This window comes from Orussus abietinus, unplaced genomic scaffold (assembly GCF_000612105.2).
Source record: "Orussus abietinus isolate OABI.00-Male unplaced genomic scaffold, Oabi_2.0 scaffold48, whole genome shotgun sequence".
Taxonomy (NCBI): Eukaryota; Metazoa; Arthropoda; class Insecta; order Hymenoptera; family Orussidae; genus Orussus; species Orussus abietinus.
Window position 1 is genome coordinate 169,414 of NW_019394242.1, and position 21,190 is coordinate 190,603.

Genomic DNA, 21,190 nt, shown 5'->3' on the forward strand with positions numbered 1-21,190 from the left:
ACTTATCAATGTATATAGAGATCAACATGCATAAGCTCCTAAGCCCAGGTTGTAATCAGGATCGAATCAATATTTAATGCGTATTCCGAATCGTTTCATTTATTTCTCGTCGGTCTACGAGGAAAATATCCAGTGGCGATATGTACGTAGAGCTTCTAATTACCTGCACGCAATGTAGTAACTAGAAAATGCCCGATGCAAGATGGCAGATCGGATTAGCGTTACAAGCGATAAGTTTATGCCGTGTTCGATCCGTCAGGTGTAGTTGCACATGTCGCATCTGTTTGGCTTTAAATTACTTTCATTGGACGGCAATCCCGGAGCCGCTGATGCTAATTAAAAAATTAATTAATAGTCTCGTTATTTTCTCCGCATTGGACGATTTATCAGGAATCACCGGAAAACTTTCTTGCGGAGCTTGAAGATCTTCGGCGTGCAGTTACCCGAAACTCGGCTAGCTCTTCGAGGGAAGCACCTTCAATTATTTTATGATAACGGTTAAACATACACATGTGTGTGTATATATATAATATTATATTACACCATATTCTAATATGCTGTAATATAATCGATTTATGCACAGGCGCTGCGCACTTGAACCCCTTATCTTCTATGTAATACATTCCGATCGCGGGATATCGGCGAGGAGAAAATTGGGTCAGGCTGACGCGAAGCAGCGACATCGAATGATTTATTAACGGCGCAAGTTGTCATAGTCGATAGAGCACGTAGGACTTGAGTACAAGGACTAGTACGAGTATATCACGGGAGCTTAAATAATACCGTCCGGGGAACCGTAGAGCTTTTCCGCTGAGCAAGGGCGCTCTCATGCAAGATAATCGTTCAATGGAGATTCAGAGGACGCGGACCACAATGTTTATCACGATTTGCATTGTTACCGAATGATCCGGTTGCAATTTGCGACTTTCCCGTAGACAACTTCTGATCCCTGCCGAAAAAGATACATACGAATTGTAATTTCTCGAGAGCCGTACAACGTTTTCGTTGACAGGTTCTTTCTTCAGGTTCGTAAATACCGCGCACGTATATTCAAAGTCTTCGTGATAACTGCATCCTGACTTGCAGGATCCCTTATATTAATTAAAGGTACTAAATAAGGGGTGTATTTGGAGCACTCTTCAGAGGAACTTGCAGCACTGCGCACAGTTCGGCTGAACGCAGGGGATTCCTGGGATCCCGGAAATGCCTGGCAGCCCAGGTAATCCAGGTAATCCTGGCATGAAGGGCACCATGGGTGGCAGGTGCATCATCGCCGAATACCCTTGGCTGGCGATCCTGGCACGCAAATGATCTCTCTCTGCCCTGGTATGCAGTTCTCCTGGTTCGAAGTAGCTACCGAATCTCGTTCCATATGCAAGGACCTCCGGCTCGTCGCTTTTCGTCCTTGGTAAGGGTCCTCCTGGCAGGACTTCGGAGAGCCGATACCTAGCATCCGCGTACAGTGTTCTGGACAGGTTGGCGCATACAGGTGGAGGCGGAAGGGAACCGGAAGAGTTGGACGATCGGTCGTCAACTCTCGGAGGACGAAACGCCGAGCCAGGATTATTGGAAGTCTCGATGCCGTTCTCCAGGATACTCTCGCTGGCGAAGTACTCGACGGCCTTCAGGAGGTCCTGGCCACATCGTTGGAGCACCAGCTGGAGCACCGACGGCCTCGTGCCAGGAAATAGCCTTGCCAGGGTGTCGACGGATGCCTGAGGGATCGGTCTCCCAGATTCCTTGGAGGGGTCCTTAGAGGAGTTCTTCGAGGCCTCTCCACTGCTCCGAATCCCTCCGGAGAGGATGCTCCTTGACGAGAAGAACCCGGACGAGTCTCCAGCCTGTTTGCATCGATTTACATGTTATACTACACGAGACTGAGTTCTCACGGAATTTCAATTCAGGAAGGATTTTCGTACTTCTATTCTTATACCAAAAGGATGCACGCTTAAGGCCTATGTGCGCGATCAAAGAACTCTGTCAGTTTTCTGTCCAAATTTGTACATTCTTTTACAATTAGGCCCCTTAAGACGGCGCTGTTTGTCGTGAAATCGTTTCCCGATGTTGCTACAATATTTAACCATTTAGATTTTAGGTTCCAGTGGTAATTTAAAAATGTAAGTTTGTGGTTGTTACATAAAGTCTTTAATTACTACATACATTTTATTACGAGGATACATCGTTTTGTTTTATCTGCATATATATATTTTTTTCTTATTGCCCAAGTCTCTCTTTAATTACACCAGTTTACTTTCTATTTGTTTTACTTTCTATTCTTGATGATTGTCTTTCTGTACGTAAATGTTCCAAAGTTTGCAATTTTGACGTATTTTTGATGGAAAAATGTAACCTTCTGCTTTTTTGTATAAAAATCGAGGGGCTATTCACTCGGAAATCAGTGAAAATAATTTCCTTCGTTGAGAATCGATTGCCTTTCGTTTCATATGAAACGCAATAATGCGATTCGATAACAAGTGACAGTAGGCCTTAAAATTGTGACAATGTTTTGGTGATTTCCAACGATATCTGCTTACGATTTCCAGCTGATTTCCACGCGATTTCGAGCATTAAAATTCATGATTTCCTGAGAGAATACCCCTCGATCAAATTTACGCATAAAAACTTTTCATCTAAGGCGCTAATGTTGGCGATGAAACTTCTATAATAATAATAACGTTTTTATTTGATAAAGAACCTTAACAGAATTCTTTGATCGTAGGTATGCAGTCCGGCATTTATTACTCACGGCTTTTTTCTCATCGTTCGTCAGAGAAAACGGCGAAACAGCTAGTATATCTCCAGGGAAAATGCGCGGCTCTAGTGCGTAGGCGCCAAAAGAGTGGAATAAAAAAGAAAGAAATGGAGAATTCCGGGGAGTTTGGCGATGGAGGACAAAAGCCTTTTCCCCTCAGGTTTCAAGGTTTCATCTCGAGTACTAAAGCCTTAGCCGCGAAATATTGCAAAGTGTCGCAACTACGTTTTCGTGACGTCGTAAAGCCCTCAGAGATATAGATTCGAGGAAGCGTATCTAACAATAAGTCCTGGTAAATCTCTTCCCCCATTTCCGGCACTTGAGAAAAGGCCATTTGCAACTCTTACACAAAATAAGATCAACGAGCCAACAATCGAATTTAATTAATGCAATTTCGAGTTACAATCGAATCATGTAGTGGAAATGCAGGTAACTGGTAAACGAGTAAATTGGACTAACGTTGACGCCCGAGGAATCAAACATCATCCTTTGATTCAAATTTCAAGCTTCAATCGACAAATTTAATTGGCCACTTGTGACTTTACCGAGCAGTCGATTTTCAGGTAGGATTTATGTCGCGAGGAAGTAATTGTTACAATTAATAAATAAGTCAGGAAAATGAAATTGCATGAAGTTGCCGCATGCAGAAAAAGATTTCACAGTCATAATAAGAAATTTTACTTGCTGCGACAAACGTGAAACCCTTGAAAATGGGTCAGCAACATCTTTGGCCAGAAATATTTTTGTTATATTGACAACAAAACAACGATTACTTCCCCGGAGGAACACGAATTCTATATATAGAATGCAATATTCTTTTCTAGCGACAACAAATTGTACATCGCTCATTCGTTTGAATAGAGACAACAATATGTTTTTGGCTGTTGCAACAAATTCATTAGGAAATTTAGTAAGCATTATATTTCTAAAGAGAGCTCTCCAATGGTTACGTATACGATTCGACATAATTGCAAATATTTTCGTTGTTGGTGCGATTATACCTGCAGTAAGAGCAAAACTTTATCGGCAATGCTGTCCGTTGCTAAAAGTGCAAATGTCTTTTTTTCCGTACGTTTATCAAGCAGAGTGTACGTACGCATGTTCCATACCTGCAAACTCCGAGAGAATCTTTGCGCTGAAGACGGTTCGTTTTCCTCCGAGTCCTTGCCGAAGGACTCTTTTCCAAACGACTCGGTCGGGGGGGTTTTCGAGTTGCCTTCCGGGTCCTGGGTAGTTTCATCAACGGACTCCGATCTACTTGGACGATCAGGCTCGGTGACGGCCATTCCAAAAATCTTCCCCGGAGGAAGCCTCGTCAGCTTCCGACCGGTCGCCACCTTCGCCATGCTCAGAGCTATCGCGTCCTCGGCGGCTTGTTGCCTTTTCAGGGCCACCTGAACAGACAACGTTGCTTCCAATTTCTAAATCGATTCTTCTACAACCGATACGGGACGTGTGTTTTCTCAGTACGCGAGTCAGAGGCCAACATCAATAAAGAGACCTTCGGGAACATTTGGTCGATGTTGTCGCAAGACCGGCCCACCCACGAGATCCTTCGTCTTTCAGCCCTTAAAGGCCATATCGGCGAGTCAATCGTGATCTTCTATTTAAATGGAGGTTTACTTCCGGTCGAATTATCAAGCGAGGACTGAAAAAATATTCAAGCACCTTAGAAACCCCCCGGGAATATTTAAAATCCTTCACATGCCTTGACAGGGAGGATATTAGGTCTTCGAGTTCTGCACTTCGGCCAATTCCTCAACGTCTACGCTCAAAATCTTATCTGAGAAATTCATCCCTTCCGAGATATCGAACCGAGCTAAATGAGCGTACGAAATGAAGTTACTCCGGATTAGGGAAGAGAACCCGAATTAAATATTCCCCATTAATCCCAGTATCTGCGAAGTCTCCGGTGAACTTTCTTCCAGAGATCTTATTTCCAAGTTCGCAGTCGATTAAGTCGTCTTGAATTTACATGCACGAAGGTCTGTTCGAAATGGGCTGACCTAGAGATTTAAAGCGCCGTCGAAAATGCTATCTGATAAAAACTATCGCTTCTTCCTAGGAAGAGTCTGATTTAAATTCTAAAGTGAAGCCATTCGAGCTTTTTACCCGAAATCCAATCGTAAAGTCCATCAGAGCGCTTTGTTGGCAGATCAGCATTCGGAATGGATGCGATACATTTTTTTCACGATTTTTCTTACGTATCCATCATTTTAATCCGCAAAGTAGATATCTAAGAATTTAAATGCAAGGTGTAAGGAACTCGAGCGAACGAAATATGTAAATAGTATCTATTGTTCACGGGATTCGAGAGAGTCTACGTCGAACTTTGATATGAACCGAAAAATAAGATGCGGAATCAATCTGAGTAAGACACTAAAACTAATAATAAAACTAAAAATAATGATCTTGCTTATTCCAAGTTCAGAGTACATTAAATCGCTCTGAATTTAAATGCTAGAAATCCTTTTCACCATCAAACAGCCTAGAGAATTTCCATGCAAAATGCAATCGGAGGAAAACTAACATTTCTTCCCACAAGGATTGCAATACCAAAATATGACCAATTGAGCCATAAACCCAAAATCCTATTTTGGAGTCCCCTGGAATGTGTTCTTCGGGTTTCAGAGTCTGGGATGAAGCAATAAATTCCTTCCATGGATTTTCTGACATATTGACGATTTAAAACCTTAATGTAGATGCCGAGGAGTTCAAGTGCAAAATGGAGGGAAAGCTCTTGGGAACGGAATGTTTGACTAGTCTATGACCCGTAAAGTTCGAAAGGGTCTAAGTCGAGCTCTGACATGGACTGAAAGGTACAAAATGGATTTAACTTGGAGAATATTCACTCAAACTAATTCCAGTGCTTACGAAGTTCCTGTTAAATTTCTAAATAACAATCTTGTTTACCCCAAGTTCAGAGCCGATTAAATTGCTTTGAATTTATACACTGGAAATTTCTGTCAACATGAAACGACTTAAAGAATTTCCACATAAATTGGAATCTGAAGAAAACTATGATTTCATCCAAGGATTTGAATACCAACGATATGATCAATTGAGTCATAAATCTGAAACCTTATCGTGGGGTCCACCGAAAGGTATTCTTCGGATTTCAGAGTCTGGAGCGGAACAATAAATTCTTTTCATGGATTTTCTTGCGTATTGACAATTTTAAAGTTGAATGTAGATGCTTAGGGATCTAAGTGCAAGGTGGAGGGGACTCATGCGAACGGAATATTTGGATACTATCTGTGGCTCGTGGGGCTCGAGAGGGTCTACACGTCGAGCTCCGACATGGATCGAAAGCTACGATGTGGACTCGGTATCGAGTGTCGTAATGCTCGCGTAAACAGAAATGAAACGCTACACCGTGCGTTAATGGATTTAGCTCTCGGGTGGAAGTTGCTCGGGAACATTTGGCGTGTACGTAACGAGCCGCTAAAGTCGTCCGTTGAATATCCAGGCCGTTAATCGACCAAACGTTACGCGGGCTTGTTACGAAATGAAAGGGACCAGGTTAAGCCGAGTTTCCCATGCCAAATTAACTCGTAACATCGGGGATAAGTTAACGCCGATTGACGTTCTCTTGCCACGTCGTCCAATTGTATTTTTATTTTCATCCCTCCGATGCCTGAATCATCCTCTGATAAGCGAATAATCTCTTTGCCTGGATACGAAGAACTGCGAATTGCCACTTGTATGGAAAGTATTATGTATTGTTAAATGCTCATTATACTTATATGTTAAGATTAGTCGCTTTCGGGGAAGATAGGAAATATAATGATAATATAAAATATATAGTATAAAATACACACATAAAATAAAATGCAATATAAAACAGTTTCTAATATAAATGTAAAACATAAAAGCCTACGAAGCAGTTCAGGCAAGAATATGATGCAGCGTAGGCCTTGTACGTGCTTTTAGCAGCAAAATCGATTTTACTCTTCTACGTGGAAAGAGTGAATCACCGGGGGGCATCATTCGTTTTAATTTAGACGTCGCGCAGCAGATTGCTGTAACGTAGAATTTTAATTAGGAAATTCATTTTCTTTCTCCCACTCTATTGATAATTTTCCTCCACAAATTAATGATGTAAAGATATAAAATGGCCTACGGTTCTACGTAAAATTACAGCAGCACTTATTACTGATAAAAATCGCTAAATTCGATGAGAGGTAGAAATGGTTGCGGCGTGTTTAAAGGAATGTGGCGAGATATGAATATCGGTTAACATAAAACGTAACGTACATGTTAAAGTAAAAAATTTAGCTAGATAAAATGTTCTACTGTTACCTGAGCAGCCATGACTCTTTGCCTTTCGGCGATCAAGGAACATTTCGGGCAGAGACATTCCCTGTATCGACACTCCTTTTTGTGTCCTCTCAGCCAAGATATAAGTCCGTGATTTCTGCATCTTGCACATTTCGGCCTCCTCTGCTTCCCCTCGGTCTCCTTTTCCCTTTCGGTCTCTTCGATTTCCGACCTTTTCGGATTCCCTCGCAGCATCTGTGTTCCGGTTCGATCCTTTGGTTAACGCGAAGCAGCTTAAGCGGTTTTCTTTTGAAGAAACTTCACCATCCACTGAAAGAATACTTTGATCCTACTTGAAACATTACTAAACATTTTCTCGAGTGTTGGAAAATATCTCACGTATCGTTTGACCGGCAGGAGGAATCTGAACCGGGCACGTATATACATCCACATGTATTATTTAATATTTAAATAAAAAAATGGTACACTTCATTCGTAAACAGACATTGGTTTATCAATAACTGATTTGTACAATCAGACTTCAGCTACAGAGAAACGGTTAATTTCGAGACTAGGATAGGACACTCTCTTTCACGTGATCGTTCAAAAGATAATCTTTTTTCAGTTTTCCCAAAAAGATCAACGATTTTACTAACGATTCCTTCCAATAAACCATGAAATTGAAAAATCTTTTGCATTTCAAGAATTTGCATACGTCTGCAAAGGAATATAAGGAAACGTGTAAATACTCAAATTACTAAACACGTAAATAAAGCTAATCGCCCGAATTTAGGTGATTATTCAACAGCGGATTATAATTTTCGGTAAGCGTAATTTTTATTGGTGCAACACGAAATTCACTATTTCAAGGTGAACAAATTGTAGTTAAGAAATTGCACGCCGAAATCACTGTTGGGGCAACTGGGCTTAAAGTGCTCACATTTATATCTACACCAGGAATTCGGGCGAATAAACAGCAACACATAAAAATCCAATTCAGCGAGGTATCCAAGCATACCTAAACCAGGAACGTTTTCTTCACCATCTTCGCCGAATCTGCCTCCGAGTGTCACCTCTTCGCGTTCACGGAGGCAAAAAAATGGGATAAAAAAGGAAATAAGAGGAAGTTCTCGACTCGGAGCCGGCTAACCCGGAAGGATATCGGGACGATATCGGGAGCCGCGAGGACGTCTTAATCCCGAAGCCCTTGGCAGCTAATCGGCGACTGAGTGTCCCGAATGGTCCGTTTTCAGGGTCCGAGATTTCTTCCGGGGTTCTCGCCTCTGATTGGCGGCGACTAGGATTGGTGTCGGGTGTCGGGCAACCGATTCCAACATCCCTCCAGCATCCCTCCGGTATCCCTCTCGCTCGCCCGAGAGACACGTCCCTACCCGGGATGCTGCGCTCCAGGATAAACATCGGCTGGACCACCCTTTCTCGTCCATTGGCTCCGTTTTGTTTGTCCTCTTCGCCACTCCCAGCTGGGATTCTTCACCTTACCTTTCCTCCTCCGGTATCGCGCTTATCGGTCGGATGGCTGACGTACTGACGGTACCATCGATACCGACATCGATCGAAAAAAGAGAAGCCCCCGACACAACGCGAATGCGCCCCGTTTCGTTTAATTATTAATCCCCCGGACTTTTTCTCGTCATTCTCTCCTCTGGGCTGCGTGCTCGGGCGATGAGAAAACCCAGGTGCCATCCTTGAGACGGGCGACGAAATTCCCGAAGTATTAATTCCTTTTCCCCGTGAAAGGGGACAAGAGGACGACAAGAAAATTCGAATTAAGTTTCGGGGAGTTTAACCATTTTTCTTTGTTTTTTTTTTCTTTCCCCGCTTCGAGGATATCGATCTTTCTTGTGTTTCGCCAGGAAGCACTTGGACTTCCTTGGGTGAAATTTTACCGATCGTTTAGCGGAGTAATGCCTGGGTTTTAGGTGGGCTTAAGTTGTGTCTATTAGACCGGGGAGCCGAGGATGAGGATTTTCAGTCAGACGGCGGAAAGTGGCTCGTAAAAGCGGACAAGACTTGTAACTCTTCCTCCTCGTGGGATTTACCACGTGTCCAAATCTCGGAGAAGTGCCGTCGCAAATTCTCCCCCGTCACTTGGAGGCTCCTCGTTAATTGGAGGGCTACAATGAAAGCGCGAGTTACAAGGATGGTCATGTTACGGTGACAAGAGGGAACCGCGTGGCCCCCTGCCAAACCGCGAAATCGGAGGCGCCGATGTAGCAACAAGTTGATATAATCCGGCGTGCATGGGAAAATGGGTCGGCGCGGTTTAGCTGGGGCTAAAAAGTGATAGATTTACATATTACGGACAGCGTGCCGGCGGGTTGTCTATGCACAGGTTTTGGCAGATCTCCCGAGCGGCGAATAAACAGCCCCGAAGGCGTTCCCGGTTCTCCGACTGGCCTTTCTGGACCAGGAGACTGGAAGACTCGAAGATCAACCAATTTCGAGGATTACTCGCCACTTGTTAAAATAATCGGACGGTCACTTTACTTTTCCTTTGGCAACTGAAACAACAAATTCGCTCGGTGGCGAAAAAGAAACGGTTCCGTGTCGCGGTGATATCAAGAAAGATCAATCACGTTTCGGAGGATATGAATAATCAAGCGGACATTTATCTTTCTCTAAAAATATTAACACAAAACAACATAAGGAGAAAAATTCGAATAATCGAGTGCCAAGACAATTTAGGGCCGATTGCACCAACCGTGATTAGCGTTCCATTAGTTATCTGCAATGAACTAATTACGAATTAAGAAAGTTTCGGCTGCATTAATTCTAATTAGAGCTAACGGGGGATTAAGAAACCGTTGTTAACTAATCAGCTAAGTTTCTTCGATTAGCGCTCTAGTCGAGATTAAAATAGTATCGAAACTTATGTGCGATGGCGTTGCATTGCAGAACAGGAAGAAAATGATATCGTGAGACATGAATCTTATCGAGATTAAAAAATTGGGTTAATTTTAAATAAATTTTAAGTAAATAACGGACTACCCTTCATTTGTAGTACCTAAATGTAAAAATATCTACGTCGAATAAAAGCACAATCTCTGCATCTAGCAGATAAATTTGAACACCTCTGACATGTGTCATTCATTTTTTATGTCGTTTTAGTTCTTAGTTTCTTTTACTTTCATCTATTTTATTCAGTATTTTATGTACGCAGTTTATTCTACATTGATGAAGTTAGATAAACTCTTTAATTACAAAGCGCCCAGTCGCTATAGTCCTATTTACTTTATTCCCATGTATTCAAAGCGACAAATTAATATCGTATTCATATAAAATATTAACACTCCACGGCCGAGTTATCCCTACACGAGATGATACATCTCCACATCCGACCCTATCGTAGTTAAAGGGTTAAACAAGCGGTATATCATCCACAAAACCATTAATACTTTTTTATCAATTAGGAAACACCCGACAATCTAGATACATTATAATCACCCGTTTTCTAATATCAGTTAATCTTAGTTAAACATTAGTCGGCGCAACAGAGATCGTTAACCTTTTATTAAATTGCAATCGTAGATCGATGAATCCGAGTTAATGACGTTAATCGAGGTTGTTGGTACAACCGGCCACGAAAAACAAATGGAATGTGGTTCTGCAATAAAAATGGCTCTCGAATGAAAGCACGTGGGGCGATATGGGAATCGGTGTGCTGCCAAGAATCAAGATCGTTTAATTCGTAGATTTATCTTTACGAGTACAGATTTCTTTAGCGAGTAACAATCGAATGCACAACGAACGAAGTACGAACCAGCGCTGATAGAAAACGAATGGACGTCGGCGTCCCGTTCCCAAGGCGGAACGAGAATCAGCGGTGAGCGCGGTTCGCTCCGACATATTTCGAACATTTTCCCAACATGGTTTCCAAATAGTTCCAACAAGTTTCACACGTGGCTCCGACGCGTGAGCCGAGCACGAGCTGACGGAACATTCGAAGGAGGTCTGGAAGAGGTCGAAAAGAGGTCCTCGAGCGCTCCGGGAACTCGTGCTCTTTCTGGACTCCTTCCCGATCCGCGTCCCGTCGTTCCATCGTACTCGTAACAATTCCCACTTTCCTGTACACCCACGCGTACCATTTGTGTATTCACTCCGCAAATCGGTCGAAATGGAAAATCCGACGAAAGTCGGATTGACCTGGATTTCGCGCGACTTCTAGCGTACGCCGATCTCAAGGAGAGCGTGCTTTGGGCTTGTCGCAGATATTAATTCGAAATTTATAACATGATCGGACCCTGAGATCGCGTACGCGGCCAAAGAGCTTCCGGCGAACGCAGACGGTACCGAAAATACGGAAATAAAAAAAGAAAGAACGCCCCGAGAGCGCCGAGGAATCCGGAGCGAGGACAACGGAGACCTTTTCCTTGTCGCGGTTACTTCATTTTATTCTTCTTTTTCCTTTTCCACTTAATGGGCGACAATTCCTGATCAGAGAATGACGTCGCTCTCGATAAATTGCGACATGCCAAGACCGTCGGAAAATATGGAGGTGCCGAGATTAATTTCTTCTCTGAAAAAGTGTCGGCAGCCAGGGTTACCAGGAGCGACGTTCGTTGATCTTCATTCTTCCTGGACAAATATTCTAGATTAACCCTTTGCATTCGGTTGCCCCCTCTGAGGGGACATTTTAACTCTAGATGGGATGGCGCCGAGTGCAAAGGGTTAATACACGATATATATAGGCTGCACGTTACGAGTGACAATATTTGTAGGCGTATTCTACCCTGCAAGAATATAAGAAAAATGATCTCGCTACTAGTAAATATGGATTCACGAACCATTTCATCCTGTGATAAGGCGTCGATTGCAGCATGGATACTCCGATTTCTTATATCAGGAACTAGGTACGGTGCAAAACGCTCAGAAATTTTAAACTGCTTGTTTTTTTCTTCGCCACCTCGGCTGATAGATTACTTTACACAAGGAATCATTTTTCACGTCGAAGTACAGTAAATATTACAATTTAACAAGGACCTTATCTTGGAAAGAAATGCGTGGACTAATGACTCGGATTTCTCTTTTAATTTGGAGCTGTGAAGTACGCCTGAAATCATTGTGAGGTTTTGAAAGCCCCCCGTACATGTATTATCGTTACACTGGCGCAACGCGATATGAATTCGGGAGCTTTCAAAGGATCCAAAAAAGAGTGCCGACTCCTCGCTCTGGCCCGGCGCGCCTCTGTTTGGCTTGGCGGTGATGCGCGACAATTCTACGCGATGCTCTCTCGGTGCATCGCGCGGCGTATGTACACGGCGAGGAAAAGAGTCAAAAAAGAGATATATATGTATATACGTATGTAAATATATATGTCTAGGGTTCGTTGAGTTCGCGAGGTAGCCGCGAGTTGCGCGAATCTGCGCTTTCCGGTCATTGGAGTCAGGGGCCCTCCGCCAAGAGTCCGGCCGCCATTTTGCGCGAGGCGTCATCCCGGAAAGACAAACGACAATCAGAATTGCCGGCTCGCTTGAAGTAAACAAGAAAACAGATTTACAATACAATCGTTTATTAATACAACCATAGATGTAGCAAGGGTTAAGAATTATAGGTATAACAGCGATAACCGAGGGGTTATTCACTCAGGAAATCGTGGATTTTAATGCTCGACGTTAGGAGGGAATCAGCTGGAAACAGCAAACAGAAATCCCTAGAAATCGTTGGAAATCACACCGAAACGTTATCATAATTTCAAGGCCGATCTTCACTTGTTACCGAATCACATTCTTGTGTTCTCATATGAGATCAAAGGTAATCGGGTTTTAAAGAAGGAAATCGTTTTCACTGATTTCCGAGTGAATAGACCCTCGGCGATAACCCTAATACGCTAAACCTTGGCGTACGAGGTGACCCGGATCAATCCTCTGCAGTTGAATTCCGACGAGGTCCCAAATCCGTGAAAGACCCTATTTTCCTTTACAATACTTTCAGTGTGACGTAAAACACGTTACGGCGCATGGCCAGACTCTTACCAGAGGGACCATGCTGGCCTTATTCCGTGCCTTTCCGCAAGGATCGTAAGTTCCGCAACTTAGTAACTTTATAGTCCCGGCCAATGGACTGCAAGAATTCAGCAAACTTACGGGATGCAGGGAACGCGCATGCGCTTCTCGCCGCTCGTGCGCGCGCAGGCGCCCGGTCGCACCGTGGGTATAAAAGGTGGCGCTGCCGAGGAAGACCGCAGACGCGGAACGGCGAGACGCGCGCGCGTTTGCCGCCTGGCCGAGAGCCGTGATAAAAAAATATAACTCCGCGTTCGTTACCCCCGTGTCCCCGATTGGCCCCGAAAACGAAAGAGGGTACCGGCCCCCGTTGACTCTTCCCTTTTCGCGCGCAAATTAACGACCCGGACTCGGTACCTAGCCTACTTTCTACGCCGCCGCCCCGAACCGCTCCCCGCCGTCGAAACCGTCCCGCAGTTCCGGTCGACGCCACCGAGACTCGGTGTCGATCGCCAGATGGCGCCGTCCGGGACCACCTTCCCTCGAAACGAAAAAACTCCCATCGGGGCGACTACGTCCTCCTCTTCGCGCTCTCCCCGTGGATTGCACGCTAGATATGTATCGTGAATTCGTTAGCTCGATGACCTCCGAAACTCCGAAGGCTCCTTCACGTCCTTCGGGACTTTGCGCACGAGTGGAAGTACTTAAGGTTCCTGCACGCACCTAGCTTCCGCGCCACTTATTTCCTCGTCACCTTTTTAATTGTACCCCCTATTAAAAGCCGCAACTATTCCTAAGTATCGTTCGCAATCGGCTCAGCGCAGAGGAGGGTGGTACAGAACTTGGTGGTTGCGCAGAAGTTTGCAACATGGATCCAGCCAACTGTCCTACCCGGCTGTGAATGCTCCGATTGGAATCCACGTTACGAACTTCTACTCCACCCCCGCACCGCGTAGTTCGCGAATGATACTTCACTGTCCATTGAATGCGGATTACAATCAAGAGGAGAAAATACCGCGTAGGTATTACGTCTATTCGAATACTGGTATCTATTTAGATGATAGGATAAGTCTCTGTAGAACACGGGAAGAAGAATAAAGTAGGGAATTATTGTACTTATATTTCTTTAGGATGAAGCTTGTGCAGTAGCGTTTGGGGCACCGCTATAACGAGCTAGTCGAAGAGAACGAACCCTGAGCGGATGGACAGGATCGCCGATGCCCATCGTCTTAAAATCGATCTATAGCAATGTTTGTAAATTCTTAATGTATCTCGGGTACCTTCTACAGCTACAGTATAAATATAGCCATCTTCTATCGTGAATCCCCTCCCCTAGGTTTCGTTTTCTCTCATTCCTTTTCCCGGGAGCAACTGTCACCGCGAGCATCTGGTTACGTTCTTTGGCACGGTAGTACGCATTGCGGAAAACGCCTGGCAAGTGTTTCGAGTTCAACGAGAGACGTATAGCTGGCCCTTCGATCGCCTCGAATTAGCATAATATATACGGGATATTTTCTCCTTCGTACGTAAAGGGGGGTATAGGAAGAACCTTAAATACTTTTTCCCGCGTGCTGCGTTTTGGGTAAATCCGCAAAATTGACCCGCTAAAGCGGGCGAAACGGGGCACCGCTGTGTCCCTCGTTACTCGATGCTCGTTGCTTGATGCTTCTTGTTTGTTGCTTCCCACCGGTTGCTTCGATGATCGCTTTCGGAAAGCCGAAGAATGCCTCGCGGAGGTTACCTCGAAGAGGGGTGAAAAAGTTTAGGAACGAAAAGGAAGAAAGGAGGGAAACGATTTCCGCTTCCCGAGATATGCTTGTCGCGATATGGGTGGGTCGATCGAAGTTCGATCGTTTATCGAAGGATAAATCGAAGCGTCCGCGGTTCTCGAACTGCCCTGAACTCTTGAACTATCGGTTGCCACGGTGGCGAATCATTTTTCGCTTCCGTTGGAAATTCCTTCGTCCGAATTGAACGAAAAAAATACCTCGGTGTATAAACAACTCGTCGACGCTCGTCACCGTGTTTTTCAGGACATCCCAGAAATAGGTCGCAAAACGTTATCCGTTCCCTCAACGTGCTAATTTCCAAGCTATAAAAGCATTATTTTTGCGTTATCGAGAGGCGTACCCAATTGCGAAAAGAACTAATCCTTAGTGACTCCTGCTAAACGAAGGTAGCATTATTATTAACTTTTTCGGAGTAAGGGCGCATTCTATCGCCCTAACGTCTGCTAGAACGTATACATGTTCATGAAATTCACCAACACGTCGCAAGTACTTAACACCGAAAGGATTAACGCTTTCCGCCAACACGTCAAAAAGCATTACCCCATGGAAATAACGAGTCTTCTATGCGAGCATCTCCTCAATTAATGCAAAATAATTCTCCTATAAATGCATAGCCGGAGGTACAATCTTTCGTCCAAAGTCGCAGGCTATTGTCGATATCCCTCAATCGTGCCGAAATAGTCCATTTTCAGGAGGGTGCCTCCAATAAAAAGTCTTTCTAACCCCGAAAAGAAGTATTTCCGTACATATGACCGAATGACCTTTTTCACCCTTAAGCCGAGCACAATACGCGCCAAAGCTTGGCGACCTATTTAGGGGAGCACCTTCGGTGCGACGTGTAAATCAAGAATCACGTCAGTTATATTCGGCGTAGCTTGGATATAGGATATGGAATATGGATTCCGAGGAAAAGGGAGGGAGAAAATGAGTTCCGGGCACAAGGGCTGCTCGAGGACCGCGAGCGCAGTCGCTTCGGCCTCTCCTCGGGGATGCTCTCGAGGTCGGTCGGTCGCGACACGTAGGGCACGTAGGGCCCACGGAGTGCCCTGAGCACGTACGAGCTCGAAAGCGAACCGTCGAAGTCGAGTGCAAGTCGATGCAACGAGAGGTCGACGAGAGAGGCCGGAAAGCGACCGTCGGGGCTGCTCTCTTCCTTCCGCTGCGCCGGGTTACGCCGGTTACGTTGGTTACCTCGTTGCATGGTACAATGCTGGTTACAGTGCCTCTTACGCGGTACAATGCTAGTTACGGTCCCTCTTGCGCGACACAATGCCGGCCTAGGAGCGTTTTTGGGCGAAGAAAGCAAATCCGACGGAGAGGGGACGATTATTTCCTTATCGGTCCCCTCCTTTACAGTTAAAGCTCCGCACGCCGAGGAACGAAATGACTCCATTATACGAATGTAGTCACGGTAATGGCTAATGGTAAATATAAATCCCGGCAACCAAAGGCCGTCGCCTGGATATACGAGGACAGGAGTCGCGGTTTATTCCTTAGGAAGCGTAAACTCGGATTTAGAAGAGATCCTTTAAACGGATTTGATAGAAATGGCTAAAGTGGAAGATAGTAAGGTATTAGATAAGATTCCTCGATTGCGATCCAGCTGTTATCCTTCTGACAGTGCAATTGAGGATAGGTACACCGCCGTTAGGATTAGAAAACAGTCTTACATGTGTAAACTAATCATGCAAATTCATCTACGGGTAACGCTTGGTGTCATCCGATCAGATCCTATCCGATTTGGTCGTTGAAATGCTCACGTTGCATTGCATATTCGTTGTAATTATTAAATAGAAGGGACCTTTGAGCTACAGGTCCAGCTACTTTGTTTAAAGGACGCATACGTTAATAAACAATGCTTTCTTCAATGGCTAACGCTTCACGGCCGATATAGTTGCGGCAAGTCGCGACAAAATGGCGTCACCCGACGCGCGGTGAAGAAGGACCCTCAAGAAAGACTTGCTACCACGAAATTGGTATAGTAAGTATAATGAAAAATCGTGATGCCTGTGGTCGGTTTCACGGAAAATGGACCCAGAATCGAGATCCAAGCATCTCGGATTTTCCCTGATCTTGCGATGCGAGCGCCACTTGCGGAAAATGTAGGAGACCAAAACATACGTGACCAAAACATTTCCTATCGACGTAGACAATCTGAAACGCTTTTAATTTTGCAATTAAGGTACGCAACGTGTAGCGATAATCCGGGAACATTACACGGAGTTTAATGTTTTTAATCCGATCAACTTCTACCAAACGTAATACTAGAAGATAATTTTTAATTGCAAAATTTCACCGAAGAGGTGCTCTCGGCACTGGATCAGCGAAACTCCAAACATTTTGGACCCCTAAAGTGGGCCCGACTTCGGTACATAGCGCTGTATCTCTTTATACTGCTTCGTACTTGCTACCATAGCAAATGTCAGTGCTAGTATAAGGACGGCACAAAATCTGTCAAGGTAGCACAGGAAAACAATCGCCACATTTTCGTCATTTCGCTATTCCGGCCGAGCATGGCCACATTATCGTGCTCGCTATCGCCGTGAACTCCTCTTCTCCTTCTAACACCTTTATATATATTTTTTTTTTAATACTTTTTACGTGTATCTCGTAAAAGTACCCGCTGCGAGCAGAGAAACTTCGGGCTCGCCTCGGCGCCGGATTTCACGCTCCGAGCCCGTCCTTTACTAATGGTCACCTTAATTTTCCCTTTGAAACGCACCTCTTTGCCCGATCTAAAAAGTGACATCTCGTAACAGTCGTCAACTCGAAACAAAATCGCAGGAATATGCGCTTTGTGCGGCTTCGTGCCAGTCTAGTTTAATGAATTATTATTTAAACGGACGCGAAGTATATCGTTTTAAGTAGTTAAAAAATCTGCCGCGGGGTGGCGTCGGACTCGGGCTTTTTCCCGCAAACCCGGCGCTGGCTCGTCTAGGAAGGTCGCTACGTACTTTTCTCTCGCGATAGTCGCGTCCTACTATTAACAACTATTGCGTTGAATAGCTCCCTCGCCGGAAAACGATATCGCTTAACGCGTGGTGCCTCGTTCTTCCGCGATGTTAATAAACCCTAATAGCGTCGTTACAAAAACCTTACAACTATTCAACAAAAACCAACCTCGTAACAAGTTTGTTTTACTTATGTACTCCTCCCTCGCCCGTCTCTTTCGCTCTCCCTGTCTCTTATTTTCTCACCCTTCTTCTCTGTCTCTTTCGGTATTCGCGCTTTCTTCCCTGCGCTGCCTCGTACCGTCCCTCTTTTTCTCCCCTGTGGTTTCGTTTTCTATTTCTAGAGTAAGGGTGCATTCCTTTGGCGATAATTATAGATATTCAGGTTCGTTGTGATTAACTTTTTTTTTTATATAATTCGGTGATAAGGATCATCGGAACTCGGTATACCGTACATGATTACTGTTTTAGTTCTTATTTGGAGAATCGTCAATGAGTTCGTTTCATGTTGTTTCTTTATATATTAATTGATATTCCAACGTCTTTTGGTGGCAATTTCTTCAGTCCCTATTTTTTTGGGAAGGGATACAAATGTCGGGAAATAAGTACAAGCGGGCTTTTCGAGGACCGACGATTGGACGAATACCGAATTTCGAGATTACCACGATATTCGGTGAATGGAGCCACATTTGGATAATTATCTAGCACGTTATATCCACCGACAATAAAGATTCACCGAATATCGGTATCGAAGCTTTTCAACGCCGAAAACCCTTACTCTTGTGTTCTTTACCCTGTCTTCCAAAATGGCGGCTCCTTTCCTTCTAACGCTTTTACAGGCATGGCCTTCGATGTCGGATTTATCGTGCCGACCATGTCCAGAGTTGGTAAAAACCCGGTCGTCTGCCCGAAAAACTCTTCATTCCAGGTTTTCCAGGTTATCGACATCTTCCAGAGGTTTCCCGGCCTCGATGACTCGAAAATGAAAACCTATTTAACGAACGCTCTATCGACATTAAATGCATCTACCTATTATCATTAACTGGAACAAGCTTAATCTCGATTACAATAAGATTACAAAATGCTTATACCGATACGAGGAGAGATAATAAAAATACAAAGCCTCGTGAAAAACCGTAATTGCGATTGGTATTTCTTCGCTCTCCTTTTTATTCCACTTAAGAGACACCTCGCTACCGCTACGAATTCTCGAGTTTTAACAATCGCCCGGTGAGTTTTAATTTCTGAAGTGACCCTTTTTTCCTTTTTCTAGGAAGAACTTCTCTTGGCTTCCTAAGAAGGCTGTTCTCGTGCCAACTCCGATCGCGTCTAGCTCGTCGAACGCGTCGATAATCGCTATTCCGATTTAAAACGAGAAGAGGGGCTTCGTCGTTTCATCCCGGCCGTAGACGGCCGTTTCTGGACGAGAGGTCGGATTCTTAACTTTTAAGGCTCTGGAATCCTTACGTTTAATAAGCTCGGGCTTGCTAGTAGTCGCTCGCGAAGATCCTCTTACACGCTCTTTCACCTTAATCGCTGTCAACCGGAGTCTATCTCCAGTTCTGTCACGCCGCCGGAGACCCGCCCTCTTTTGCACATTTATAATTCAACGACCACAGAAAACAGTAGATTGGAACAAATAAAAAAATAACATAATTATAATGTGCGGACAGTACGCGCGATGGATGTGGAACTTCTAAGTTAAAAAGAATGATTAGATATTATTAATAATTAGTAATCAATTTTTGCAAGAAGTGCCCTCGTGTGTTCGGTACTAGTTCTTTTGGGCATCGTTATTTTCATTTTTTGTTCGCATTATTGTTAATCCATTTCAAATCTCGATAATTAATTGAGAGAATGGCGCATTAACGTCAAAGGAAGCGTTTACGTAAGGTGTCTCAATACTAAAACAGTAAGATGAATGAGAATAGTAATTAATTGTGAAAAAGCAAGAAGAGCGATCCACATTTCGAACCCGGTCCTTTTCGTGTCTCGCGAGGTTCCACGTATTACTTTGTTATAAGAAGTTTGATTTAAAAGAAATAAAACGGAATATTTATTTGACAGGCGCCTCGGTCAAAGAAACGGGAAAGGTAAGGATCGTTCGTTATTAAGTGAAACATGTAAATATATGATAAGACCGGAAATGAAAAATAAATAAGGAAAGTCCTTCGAGCGGTTCTCGGAGCAGCTTGAAATTTTCCGAGGGAGGGTATTCGCCCCGTGTAAGAGGAAGATCGCGGGTCTGCGAGGCAGAGGGAAGAAAACGGGAGAAGAGGATCCGACCCCGAGACGTCGTCGAGGCAGGCGTGGTTCTTCCTTCGCGAGGTCGGGACACTCGGATCTCCTTCCTGGTGAATCGTACCCGAAGTGTTCGAAACTCTCGAAATAGCGAGCTCTCGAGGCCGTCGAGGAGGTCGCTCGTGCCGAGACGGCCGGCCTCGTCGAGGACCCCGGCCAGTCGTTGGTCTCCTCTCTTTCTCTGGTCGAACGAACGTTAACATTAATCAAGTGGAGGATACACGTGGAGCGACCTACTGCACTTCTCTATGCAAAAAGGGGTAATGTGTAATGCCTATCGATGCGTCCGTCGAAGGAGCGAGCGCGGACCCGGACGCGCCTCGTCCTCTCCGCCAGGAGACGAGCTGCGAGCAAGCCGAACGCACCGGTTCACAATTTTACCCGCGCATCCGGTAATCGACAAAGTCCTCGGTTTTCTTCTTTTTCTTTTCGGATAATTGCGATAACGAACGCAGGGGAATAAAGCGCGCGCTTTATTTCCCGGCGAGGCCGCCAGGAAACGCAGAGGATGCTGAAGCCGCTTCTGGACCCGAACCAAATCCCGACCTATTGTGATCCGACGCGATTTACTCTACGTGTAGATAGGTCGAGGAGATAACGTCTAACTTTTGTGCTGAATTTATGTGCGAAATAGGTCGTCGCGCCTGTGTTCACTCCGAGGCGAATTGGGGTAATGTTAAGCTGTACCGAAAAAAGCTTCGGTTAACGCGTCCTGGTCGAATTAAGTCAATTTATCAAGTTTAAGTAAACTCTACTGCATTCGACGGGGTTCTGGTTAATCCAGTCAAAATCGGCGAAGTTGGCGTTGGTTTCGTTGATTTTTTTGTTTGTTAGTTGAAAATGCAATTGGGAGCTAAAGCATCGAGAAGCTACGTTGAGTAGCGGCGAATAATTATTGCCGTAATCTCGTAGAGGGTTAAAGTTGGATTATTAGAGATTTTCTTGATATAAAGTAGTATATTCCATGGTATAGATAATGATTGTAATTCACAATCATTTCGGCAAATATGAATCGATCGTATAAGCTCTTTATTAATTCGCGATGCGGCGAGGTCTCTTGTGCACTTTTAAATCCTTACGATTATAAAAATTTGATATAGCTGGATCGTCGATGATCCTCGAATTTTTCTGAAAAATATAGAAGTCTGGATAGAACGGCTGATAAGTGTCGCG

General features: G+C 44.4%; 1 protein-coding gene across 1 annotated transcript; it reads right to left on the minus strand.

The window, feature by feature from the left end:
• Positions 1-1,139: 1,139 nt before the first annotated feature.
• On the minus strand, positions 1,140-7,293 carry LOC105694639 (doublesex- and mab-3-related transcription factor A2). The gene is made up of 3 exons (XM_012415506.2): positions 7,055-7,293; positions 3,862-4,146; positions 1,140-1,841 (listed from the first exon to the last, which is right to left on the minus strand). The coding sequence occupies exons 1-3, from the start codon at positions 7,265-7,267 to the stop codon at positions 1,140-1,142; spliced, it is 1,200 nt and encodes a 399-aa protein (XP_012270929.1). The 5' UTR covers positions 7,268-7,293.
• Positions 7,294-21,190: the final 13,897 nt, after the last annotated feature.

Coding starts and splice junctions, on each gene's coding strand:
- LOC105694639 (XM_012415506.2), bottom strand. CDS start 7,267: ATGCTGCGAGGGAATCCGAAAAGGTCGGAAATCGAAGAGACCGAAAGG. Junction 4,147..7,054: donor AAAGAGTCATGGCTGCTCAG/GTAACAGTAGAA, acceptor TTGTCTGTTCAG/GTGGCCCTGAAAAGGCAACA. Junction 1,842..3,861: donor GATTCTCTCGGAGTTTGCAG/GTATGGAACATG, acceptor CGATGCAAACAG/GCTGGAGACTCGTCCGGGTT.